Here is a 12,942-nt window from a genome sequence, read left to right as displayed (position 1 = left end):
GAACAGAAATTATATGCTCACTGTAAACAAAAGTTCTACCATTCTGGTTTAATATCTGACCTTGACTTTTAACCTATTAACGTAACAAGAGATTACAGAGTGATCTTGGCGCCATCCACTGAGCCATTTTTGAATGTACCAAATTTCAAGACTAGCTCAAGGTCAAATTTCATTTCGGTACAAAACAATGCGTATGTGGTCCAAATTTGAAAGCTGTGGCTTGAGAAATGTGAAAGCAGATCACTAGATCAATTTCAAGGTCAAAGTTCATTTTGGTAGACAGAACTATGCATGTGCTTCAAATCTGGAGGCTGTAGCTTGAGAAATGTGAAAGTAGGTAACAGGTCAAAATCAATGTCAAATTTTATTTCAGAACACAAAACTATGCAAGTGGTCCAAATTTGAAGCCTGTATCTTCAAAAATGTGAAAGTAGGTCACTAGGTCAATCTCAAGATCAAAGTTCATTTCAGTACACAAAACTATGCTTGTGGTTCAAATTTGCAGGCTGTAGCTTGAGAAATGTGAAAGTAGGTCACTAGGTTAAAATCAAGGTCAAATTTTATTTTGGAACAAAAAACTATGCATGTGGTCCAAATTTGAAGCCTGTACCTTCAAAAATGTGAAAGTAGGTCACTAGGTCAATAACAAGGTCAAAGTTTTTTTCGGTACACAAACCTATGCATGTGGTCCAAATTTGAAGGCTGTAGCTACAGAAATGTGAAAGTAGGTCACTAGGTCAAGATCAAGGTCAACTCATGTCAAGGTTCATCTTGCCACTCAAAACTATACATGTGGTCCAAATTTGAATGATGTAAGTTATGGACATGAAGATTTTCCCTATATAAGTCTATATGAACAATATGACCCCTGGGGCGGGGCCATATTTGACCCTAGAGGGATAATTTTAACAAGCTTGGTAGAGAACCACTAAATGATGCTACATTACAAAATATCAAAGCCATAGTCTTTGTGGTTTGGACAAGAAGATTTTCAAAGTTTTTCCCTATATAAGTCTATGTAAACTATGTGACCCCCAGGGCGGAGCCATATTTGACTCTAGGGGAATAATTTGAACAATCTTAGTAGAGGACCACTAGATGATGTCATATACAAAATATCAAAGCCCTAGGCCCTGTGGTTTTGGACAAGAGGTTTTTCAAAGTTTTTTCCTATATAAGTCTATATAAACCACGTGAACCCAGGGAAATAATCTGAACAATCTTGGTAGAGGACCACTAGATTTTGTTACATACCAAATATCAAAGTCCTAGGCCCTATGGTTTTGGACAAAAAGATCAGAAACCGTTTAACTGTTCCTGGCCAATGTGACCTTGACCTTTGACCTAATGACCTCAAAACCAATAGGTGTCATCTGCTAGTCATGGCCAACCTAACTATCAATTTTCCTGACACTAGGCTTAAGCATTCTTGAGTTATTGCCTGGAAACCATTTTACTGTTCCTGGTCACTGTGACCTTGACCTTCGACATACTGACCTCAAAATCAATAGGGGTCATCTGCTGGTCATGACTAACCTCCCTATCAACTTTCATGACCCTAGGCCTAAGCGTTTGTGAGTTATCATCCGGAAACCGTTTTACTGTTCAGGGTCACTGTGACCTTGACCTTAAACATACTGACGTCAAAATCAATAGGGGTCATCTGCTGGTCATGACCAATCTCCCTATCAACTTTCATGATCCTAGGCCAAAGTGTTCTTGAGTTATCATCCGGAAACCGTTTTACTATTCAGGGTCATTGTGACCTTGACCTTTGACATACAGACCTCAAAATCAATAGGGGTCATCTGCTGGTGATGAAAAACCTCAACAATCCTAGGCCCAAGCGTTCTCGAGTTATCATCCGGAAATGGATTAGTCTACATTCCGACCGACCGACAGACATCTGCAAAACAATATACCCCTCCTTCTTCGAAGGGGGGCATAATAACAGTTTAATTTTATCTATATTGCTTGTGAAAAATCTTAAACCCATGAAGAAAACTACACACATAAACTACACCTTTGTGCAGTAGGTTTGAGTGCTACATATGACACACTGACTTGTTTGGTGATATTGACTTCTTTGTGCCAAGTTATTGAAACATCATGATCAGACTGCCAAGGATGACCTTGACCTCTGATTCTGTGATATATGGCCTTATTGTGTTGAAAAATATACAACCGGTTCACTTGCACTATGTGTCTAGGCTTTGCAAACCACACATTGTCTTGTTACAGTGAATGGATGTAGACCCTGAGAAGGAAAATTACCTCCGTGATGTTGACCTTAGAGCAAGGGGTCAAGGTCCTATACGGAACACATCCCCTCATTCTGGTGAACTTCAATGGCAAGTGGTTTCATTTTCAACCATGAGGAGACTTACTGTCACTCATTTTTGTCAGTGCAAAACTTAAGACATGAGTAAATGTTCAGCTATATGAATTTCTACGAGTACCAAGTACATCAGTATAGGCAATGAACAACAGACTTGGGAGAAATGGTTTATGAATGATAATATTTCTTTTGTCATTAACAATCAAATAAAAGATTACTGAAAATCTAGATTTTGTAACTGTAATTATATGAGAACGTACAAAACAACATCTTAAATACTATGTGTTATTTGACATAAATAACTACTGGACACTAAACAGCTTTAAAACCCTAACACTTACATAACTCTAAATAATCCTTGGGCCTGTTTCAGGTCTAGGTTCTGTTCCGACTTTTTCCAAGAAGATTTAACTTGTACCGGACAAAGAGTTTCATTATTCATATATTTCACCTAATTTGCATATTTTAAAAATTGTGTGCTTCAGAAACCACACACTACTTAAATGAAAGTCACAAAATTTATCAAAATACAACTTTTATCTGATACGAAGAGCCAATTGACAAATATTTGTTATCAAACTGAATTTTATTGCATTCTTTAATGTCAAGATCCATAACAGCCTATATTCACACATTAATATTTAGTCTTAGAGCTCTCATTAAGGTTGTTTCAATAACAGTTTAGTAAACGAGGCTACAGTATGAAGACTCTGAAATATTTTACATAAAATAACATGTTGATTTGTGATGTATCCAAATCAACCTTTTTAACTTTCCTTAAAATTAAAAAAAAAACATTTATAACTTTTGCCAAATCAACTTCTATGTACCTTGAGAGTGAAAAGTTGACAAAATCTATTTTTTGAAGAAACAAGAGGGTCATGATGAATCTTATTAAGGTGTGAACAGAATATAATGAAAGCCGGGAACATGTTTTGACAGTTCAAATAAATGGTACAATACATGTTTTCAAATGTCAAACTGATGCTAAAATATTAAGAAAGTAGGTCAGTAGGTCATATTCATGGTCACTGAAAGTCAGTTTTAAGATCAGTCTGCAAAACTGTATGTCATCAAAATTTCAAGGCTGTATCTTAAAAAACAAGAAAGTAGGGCAGTAGGTCACATTCATAGTCACTGAAAATCAGTTTTAAGATTGGTGTGCAAAACTGTGCATGTCATCCAAATTTCAAGGCTGTATCTTAAAACACAGGAAAGTAAATCAGTAGGTCACATTCCACATGACCCAGATTCGAACTGTACATGTCATCCAAATTTCAAGGCTGTACCTTAAAAAACTAGAAAGTAAGTCAGTAGGTCACACTCCACATGACCCAGATTCGAACCTGACCTAAAGATCATTAGGATTAACATTCTGACCAAGTTTCATTAAGATGTGGTCATAAATGTGGCCTCTAGAGTGTAAACAAGCTTTTCCTTTGATTTGACCTGGTGACCTAGTTTTTGACCCCAGATGACCAAGATTTGAACTTGTTTCATAAATGTGGCCTCTAGAGTGTTAACAACCTTACCCTTTGATTTGACCTGGTGACCTAGTTTTTGACCCCACCTGACCCAGATTTGAACTTGACCTAAAGATCATCATGGTTAACATTCTGACCAAGTTTCATATAGATATTGTCAAAAATGTGGCCTCTAGAGTGTTTTCCTTTGATTGGACCTTGTGACCTAGTTTTTTTACCCCAGATGACCCAATATCGAACTCGTCCAAGATTTTATTGAGAGTAACATTCTGACTAAGTTTCATTAAGATCGAGCTAAAATTGTGACCTCTAGAGTGTTAACAGTCAAACTGTTGATGACGGACGACGGCGTCGGAGAGGGATGATGGACACAGGGCGATCACAAGAGCTCATCTTGAGCACTTCATGCTCAGATGCGCTAAAAATGTATTTCTTGACAACTAGTCAATACAGAAGAGATTTTAATCATTATTAACCCCACATATCACATCAAATACATTGCAAACTGAAAAAGCACTAAATACATTATTTTAGAATTCAAAATTAGAAATTAATACGCAAGAGCTTGTTATTTATTTTGTTATCAAAAATATTACTATTTATACCATTTATTTCAAATGCTCACAAATATTTTTTGGCAGAACATCAAAAAGTAGTGAGTCGTTAAAGTGCTAAGTACAGTGTAATATAATTTTCACACTTACACCCAATTCTATGGCATGCTGAGATATATACATAAAATGCAAGATTAAAACAGACATTTCATACCATGGAATGTTTCATTAAACGTTTTTGGAGAAATCAAATTATGTAAATTATTTTAAGAATGCTTAAACAGGTAGTAATTATTTAATCTATTAACAAGCTGAAAATATTCATCGGCCAACTCATTCCTCGTTAACGTTTCAAAAATTAAAAGCTCATTTTTTTCAAGGAATTATAAGGTAATCCATGATAAATCAATCTTTCTTCAGTGTTTCTTCTTTTTCTTTTCTTTCTTTCCTATCTTACAGCTGTCTTCAAAGTCTGCAGAACTATCAAAGTCAAAGTCTATTACAAGTTTCTTGTGTTTCTTGAGCTTTTTAACAGGACTTGGCACAGCCAGGTCGGAATCATTATGTATACTTTCCTTTAAGTTTGTAAACTTGTTGTCTTCATGACGTCTTTTCCTTCTTTTTGCTGTCGCCTGTACCGAAGCACTATCTTGCACTAACTCTTCAGAGGCACTTTCTCTAGCACCAGTAGTCTCAAATGAATTTTCACTGACTTTACTTTCATCCATCTCAGCAATTTTTTCAGATTTCTTTTTCTTTTTATGTTTTTTGTTCGTCTTTTCCTTGTTATTATTTACCTCATCAGTTTGTGTACTAGTAAACAAAGGTTCACACGAGGTCACAGATGCTATACTGTCATTTATGTTTCCTGACCCACATACCACTGTTTCATTCACTTCAACCGATTTTCTCTTATCCTTTTTATGCTTCTTCTTTACTTTTATTGGCAGTTCTTCATCTACTGTACTATTTGCTGTTATATTACTTTCACTTTCTCTTTGGGAGTCTACACTCACATCCATACTAGTATCGGTCACCTCTTTTCGGTGTTTCTTTTTCTTTTTGGTAGTTACACTGTCATTTCCCTCACTTGCTGTAGCACATTCCTCTACTGATGTATTTGCATCTACAACAGTTGTATTAGCTGCATTCTTTTTCTTTCTTGGGGTCTTTGGTTTTACTGCAAGGGGGTTTATTGTGATTATGTTGTTCTTTTGTCTATAAACAGATAAAAAATAAATAAGTACTATTACTTTGTTCTCAATACAACATACTAATATACTTTTAGGCCAATTGTGAAACAGGTTCTACAAATTATTTCAAGATCTCTCTTGATGGAATCCACTACCGTAACGGTGACTCTAGATTGCTCACCTGAGTTTTGCTGCTTGCTTGAACAGTCTTGGTAGATGGTGATGTAAGGAAAATGTTGGTAAAATAACTTTGAAAGTGCAAGAATATTTCAAAAGATTCTACTAAATTAGTAAATAAATACTGGCAGGAAAATGTATGTGTTTTAGGGAGGCAGGGGGAAGGTAGGTGGGGTAAGATGTTGGAGATATGGATACTTAGAGATTCCCACTAAATACATATAAGGAAAAGTGACCACATCCACTGACGGCCACGTTTTTTGATGAAACAGAATTATTTGTCCACTCTCTGTAAAGGGTCAACCAAGAAACATTTGCGCAAAATTATTTTCAAATTGGGCCTGCTGTTTCTTGCAAGATTTTTTAATTTTCCAATACCGGTATATACAACTGGGAAAAATGACAATGCCCCCTGGTGGCCACATTTTTTGACAAATCAAAATAATATGAACAATTCTGGTAGAGGGTCACACAAGGATCACTTCTGTGAAATTAAGTTAAAATTGTGCCAGCAGTTTCATACAAGAAGTTTCCACTATATACATATAGTATATTTTAAAATCAGGCCAGCAGTTTCATAAAACAAGAGCTGCCAGTAAGACAGCACACTTGACTTTTCTCAGTGCTTGACTCTGAATTAGAGCTTTGCCAGTAAAAGGGGCATAAATCTGTCAAAATTCTAATCAGAGTTATGAGGACTGTTTCTCCTGGTGTAGACTTGATAGTAAATAACTCTTTTAAGTTTCAAGTCAATAGCTCTGATAGTAACAGAGATATCTGACTTTATCAAAAACTTTAACCAACGGCGATGCCAACGCTGGGGTGAGTGCAATAGCTTTACATTTTCTTCGAAAAGTCAAGCTAATAAGATTTTCCACCACATACATGTAGGGAAATGTGACTACGTCTCCTGGCTGCCATGTTTTTTAACAATCAGAATAATCTTAAGTGGGTGTCAGATGATGAGGAATAACTATTTTATGTTTGAAGCATATCCATCATGTAATAAGAGAGATAAGGATAAAGTGCATCAAAACTAACCATGGTTTGGACATGGAATGGACCCCGATGCTGATGCCGTTTCGAGTAGGACAGCTCTCTATATACTTCATATAGCTAAATATCATTTGCCAACTAAGTATGACAAAGCATTAAGAATATGAATAAAACAAGGCAGTCTAAGACAGCTAAATCCCCGCCACTGTTATGGATAGTGAAAGGGTAAACCTTTGACCTTGACCTTGAACTGACATGACAGACTCATGAATTCTGCAATTCATCATGATGAGGTGATCATTTGACCCAAGTTTCATGAAAATCCTTCAAGCAGTTTAGGAGATACAGAGCTCAAACCTTTGACCTTGAGTTTTGACCTTGACCTTGAGTTGACATAGCTGAATCATGAGTTCTTAATGAGTGATCATTTGACCCAAATTTAATGAAAATCCTTGAGGGGTTTAGGGGATACAGAGTGGACACAAAATGGAAGGCTCAAACCTTTGTGACCTTGACTTTGAGCCAGCATGGCTGACTCATGAGTTCTGCATATCGGCTTGATGAGGTGATCATTTGACCCAGGTTTCATATGAATTGCCCCATGTGGTTCTGGGACGATCTGTGTATGAAAAGAACTGGAACCACTGCCTTACCCTTGCATGATTGTAAGAGGCAACTAATAGGGTCTTAACTCTTGGTTTTGCTGTAACTCTGTGATTCCAGCAGGTATGCAAATTTTGATTCCATACCTCATGTTTTATTTCGATGTAAATAAGATATGAAACCAAAATTTGTAGTCCTGTTTGGCGCCATATAACCTGTACTGTGTTGGTGCGCCATAAAACCCAAATAAATAAATTCATATGAATCATTTAAGGGGATTAGGAGATACAGAGCAGACACAAAATGGAAGGCTCAAATCTTTGATCTTGAGTTGTGACCTTGGCCTTGAACCAACATGGCTGACTCATGAGTTCTGCAAATCGGCTTGATGAGGTGATCATTTGACCCAAATTTCATGAAAACCCTTCAAGGGGTTTAGGAGATACAGAGCAGAAACAAAATGGAAGGCTCAAACCAGTAACATTAAGCCGGCATGGCTGACTCATGAGTTCTGCACATCCTCTTGATGAGGTGATCATTTGACCAAAGTTTTATCAAATTCCTTCAAGGGGTTTAGGAGATACAGAGCGGACACGAAATGGAAGGCTAAAACCTTTGACCATGAGTCATGAACTTGACCTTGAGCCGACATGACTGACTCATGACTTCTGCACATCATCTTGATGAGGTGATCATTTGACCAAAGTTTCATGAAAACCCTTCAAGGGGTTTACGAGATATGGAGCGAACATGAAAGTGTTAAGGACGGACGGAAAGATGGAGACCATTCCTATAAACCCCCACCACTCGTGGCGGGGGATTAATATACAAAAAGTCTTATATTACGTTAAAGTGAAAATCTTAATATATGTGTGACTTTTAGCAATGAAATTATACTTACAAAACAGGCGAGAGAAACTTTTCAAACTTTCCCTTGATGGATAGCACATTTCTATTTGTTGAAATGTCTTGGACTGTGAACTCAACTTCAGCACCCATCAGTATGTCAGCAGCTACTTTCTCAGTACTAGATGTATGCGGTATCCACGCATTGAAATGATCATGTACCAAACATCCAACATGTCGCTTAGCAATCTTGTTTACTTTGCCTGCAACCAAACAAATTGTTTCTATATTCTTAATTCATTACAAAGCGACCATAACAATTACAGTCATACTGGTTTAATACTTATTACATATTCTCACAGACAGTACGAGTTCTACAGATTATATTTTACCAGTAAATATGACACAAGATAGTTTTAACTAGAATGTTTCTATAGGAGTAGATGTCCTCTCTGTGATGTCACTGAAGTATAAGTTATGTGAGTGATAACACTTAGATAATAGAACATGTATACTGGAGTTATGGACAAGGAGAAATATGACACCACATATTTATTTCACAATAGAACATGTATACTTGAGTTATGCATTGGAGGAGAAATATGACACCACATATTTATTTCACAATAGAACATGTATACTTGAGTTATGCATTGGAGGAGAAATATGACACCACATATTTATTTCACCTTGAAATGATTAAATATTACATCACCTTGTTACAGTGAACGTTTGCACTAATTTATTTGAATGTCCTTGTAAGTGTACAAAAGTTATAGACCTAACAAGAAAAATGACATGAAATCTTTGACCTCTGAGTTTGATCTTGACCTTTAACCTTGCACTTGACACATGGTATTATTATGGTGAATGTTTGTGCTAAGTTATTGAAATATCAGCCTATGCATACAAAATTATAAAAGTTAATGAAATTTTTTTCTTAAGGAGGTAGGTTACCTTGTTACCAGGGTAAATTCAAATTAGTAGAACCGCAACAATCTTTTGTATTTCGTGTAATTTAATGTTTTAACTGCTACAATCTCAATTTCGTTTATCTCTGTCCCTTCGAGTACAATTTTTATCCAGGTTTGAAGTACATGACCCTTCAAAGGTATTTTATATTGAAAGAAGAAGGAAAATAAGGATATTTAACACTTTTCAGGGTATTTAAGTTTCATTGTTATCCGTAGAAGTCTGTATCATTAATATTTTTTCTAGTATGCGCGTTAGCTTTCTAATATAAGCTTAAAATGTATATGTCGCGGGGCTCGTGTTTCCATGGTAACACATTTTCTCTCATTTTTTAAGTAACTATTTATAAAAACGGGGGTTTCGACGGCTTCAGTGCCATTCTCTTAGTCACCAACATGGAATATTTGGGTAATATTATTAGCAAAACACCAAGCACTTTACATGGTACCCTATTTTTCTTAAAGTTTAAAGTAACCATGGCAACAGAAATGTTTAAAATAGCTTATATTTTGCTTTTTGTCGTAATTTCTTATAAAAAATATTGAATAAAATTGTCTTTTTTGTTTATGTAGCTTTAAAACATTATTTCTAACGTAAGTTATATTTTCGTGTTTTCTGCATTTATTCAAACAAATTTCACAGCTTAAAATACTTACAGCAGTACCCTTCGTTTAGCATTTTTCATGGAAAAATCGTTCAGCATGCTGCTATTATTCTCATAGATACTGTTGAAATGAAAATAAAAAGCCAAATCTGTGTTCCTTAGATAGACCAGTGTCAACGCTTTTGAATTTTACATTTAGATATATAGGTCACGGGCTTTGTTTCCATGGTAACATCAATTCAATTCAAGAAACCACAAATTTCTACTGAAATTTTAACAATTTCAGAGCTTAATTTTAGTATATAAGTAACAAATTATCAACGGAAACTGAAAAATAGGTATTACAGATCATACTGCCAGCCTTTGTTTTGAAAATGGCCGTAACAAGTAACCTTTCACCCAACTATATTCCAAATAACATTGGTTACCATCATCGATTTTCTTTCATTGCGCATAACATTTCAATATAACTACATAAAAGAAGCAAAATATTGATTAATATTCAGAGCAAAAGACTCATAAGAATATTTCAGCAAATAATGGCTGGATATACAAACACATTTAGTATGTCGTAAACGTCGTCGTAAATCGTCATGTTAGCTTCCGGTTGGACATGCGCACATACAAATATTAAGGTAACCTACCTCCTTAAATGCAGAACTTGATTAAACCTCAATTTTTTAAAACTACAGGGTACACTTAGAAAATCTGGCAAATAAAAAAGATAGGGCTGTGTGCTTGATTTTTTGTTGGACCGATTTGAAAAACTTGGACCTCACACAAGTTTTCATAATTAGTCTATAGAAAAATCATAATTTTCATAACATTTTTGCAAAGAGAATTTTTTCAACAATGTAGATTTTAATGAAACTTCTCACAGTCGTAATGAAACATATGACCTATAATATGGTGAAATAAAATGAATAGGTCAGTGTGCACTGTGCTTGTTTTTGAGATATTTGCCCATGATTAAAATGATCCGCACATTTAAAGCTGATTTTAAGACATTATTTGGAATTATTTAACACGTCAGATGTTTTAATATCGTATTTTAACTTTAGAATGATAGTAACGCTGCCTTTGTAATAAATTTACACACGGGTTGCCTTTTATTCATAAATTTTTTTTTCATTTAGGTACGTCGAATCCAGGCTTTATTCTATGTTATCCAGATAAATGAGGCTACGCCATTACTTCCATTATGTTTAAACCTGCAGAATTACCTTAAAAATGACCTTGATTTTTAAGTTGGGATATTGGTCCTTGACACTTCATCTTGTTACAGTAAATGAAGATATTTCAGTATCCATGCATGTATAAAAAGTTATAGATAACCTAAAATCTTTGACCTCAAAGTGCAATCTTGATCTTTAATATAGATGTATCGGTCCTAAACACGACATATTGTCTGGTTATGGAAAGTGTTTGTGCCACAATATTTCCATATCCATGCATGCATAAAAGTTACAGAGTGAACAAACAAGAGCTGTCACAGGAGACAGCATGCTTGACTATTTCGTTGCTGGATAGTGAAACTGGGCACATCTGAGGAAGCTGGAGCTGTCAATGACTCCAATGTGGATGAAGATATTAGACAATAGCTTGAGTCTGTGTCAAAAGTATTAAGTGATGAGAGATAAAGATAAAGTGTATCAAAACATTAAATAAATATAATTCTATGCAAAAAAGGGGCATAATTTATGAAATATTGGTGCAAGAGAGATGCACCTTCTGTCACATCATGTGGGTGATGATGTGGAACAACCATTTTAAATCTGAATTGAATCCATTTAGTAGTAACTGAGATATAGTGAAAATGCATCAAAATTAGCCTTAAATTCTAAGTAAAAAGGGGGGCATAATTAAAGAAAAATTGGTGCAAGAGTTATGGACCTTGTGCCATATGATGTGGGTGATGATGAGGAATAAGTATTTGAAGTTTGAAACAAATCCGTCAAGTAATTACAGAGATAAGGAGAAAAAGGAGAAAGTGTAAAAAAAACTTTAACCAAGGTGGGGACACTGAAAGACGCCGACACCAGGGTGAGTAGGATAGCTCTCCATACACTTCGTATAGTTGAGCTAAAAAACTAGAGCTGCTTTTGAGAATGTCTCCCACAACTGCCTAATCATCTGAATAGTAAGTCTGTCTTTATATACTGTTTACTCACAGAAAATATACCATTGATAGTTTTGGAGTAAGTTTTGGAGTAAATGGCCTTTAATAGTTTTGGAGTAAGTTTTGGAGTAAGCGGCCTATCAGTAAGTTTTAGAGTAAGCAACTTATCGGTAATTCAAGGGCCATAATTCTGAAGTGCCTGGGTCGATTTGGCTAGTTATCGGACTTGGTCGAAGATGAAGATCGGATGAGAACTGTTTGACTTAGAGTGCGGACAAGATTTGTGACAGATAGACACATGGACACACAGACAAGAGTAAATCAATATGTCTCCCACACCACTGTGTGGTGGAAGACATAATTAACTAAAACCTCTGACCTGTAAGTGTTATCTTGACCTTTGAGCTAGGGGTCTGGACGATGCATGTGACATAATATGGTCTTGTTATGGCAGTTACTTATGGCAAGTTATTTCAAAATACCACAACAAAGTTATTGGCTAGACAAGATTTAGCGCACACACATCGGATGTACACATGGACACACAAGAACTAACACTATATAACACTAACACTATATACCCCCACCATTATTAATGGCAGAGGCATAAAAAATAAGCTAGAACTGTCAATAAAAATAATATATAATGAATTTAAATCATTCTACACAGAATGCAGATAAATATTTACAAACCGTTCAGTTTGCAGCTTACAACTGGTTTGAACATGATAAAGTCAGCCTCGATGTCTAAATGAACACAAGTTTGGTCAGAAATCATCTTTCCAGCTTTCTGTAGCACCCGTATATTATTGTAAGCCAGTGGAAATCCGTCTATCCTATCAATATAAACAATACATCATCAATAAAATGGAGTGAGTATTTGTGCTCTTTGAAAGAACATAATTATAACAGTTGATCAAAATCAATACAAGAAGGGCTAAGATGACCCTAGATCACTCACCCAATTTACAATGTTAGTAACAGCTTTAAAACAAGAGGACCATGATGGTCCTGAATCGCTCACCTGTTCCCACATGACCCAGTTTTGAGTACGAT

The 12,942-nt window shown here is 35.6% G+C and overlaps 1 protein-coding gene across 1 annotated transcript; it reads right to left on the bottom strand.

Annotated features, from left to right (window-relative positions):
• Positions 1 to 4,270: 4,270 nt before the first annotated feature.
• LOC123536149 (DNA-directed RNA polymerase I subunit RPA43-like) lies at positions 4,271 to 12,738 on the bottom strand. Its single transcript, XM_053528586.1, has 3 exons — positions 12,580 to 12,738; positions 8,247 to 8,454; positions 4,271 to 5,594 (listed from the first exon to the last, which is right to left on the bottom strand). Exons 1-3 carry the CDS (start codon positions 12,662 to 12,664, stop codon positions 4,793 to 4,795), a joined length of 1,095 nt encoding a protein of 364 aa, XP_053384561.1. The 5' UTR covers positions 12,665 to 12,738; the 3' UTR covers positions 4,271 to 4,792.
• Positions 12,739 to 12,942: the final 204 nt, after the last annotated feature.

The sequence above is a fragment of the Mercenaria mercenaria genome, chromosome 17 (genome assembly GCF_021730395.1).
Source record: "Mercenaria mercenaria strain notata chromosome 17, MADL_Memer_1, whole genome shotgun sequence".
In the NCBI taxonomy this organism is placed as follows: domain Eukaryota; kingdom Metazoa; phylum Mollusca; class Bivalvia; order Venerida; family Veneridae; genus Mercenaria; species Mercenaria mercenaria.
The sequence above is the reverse complement of the archived record's forward strand: the minus strand, read 5'-3'. Positions and strand labels throughout refer to the sequence as shown.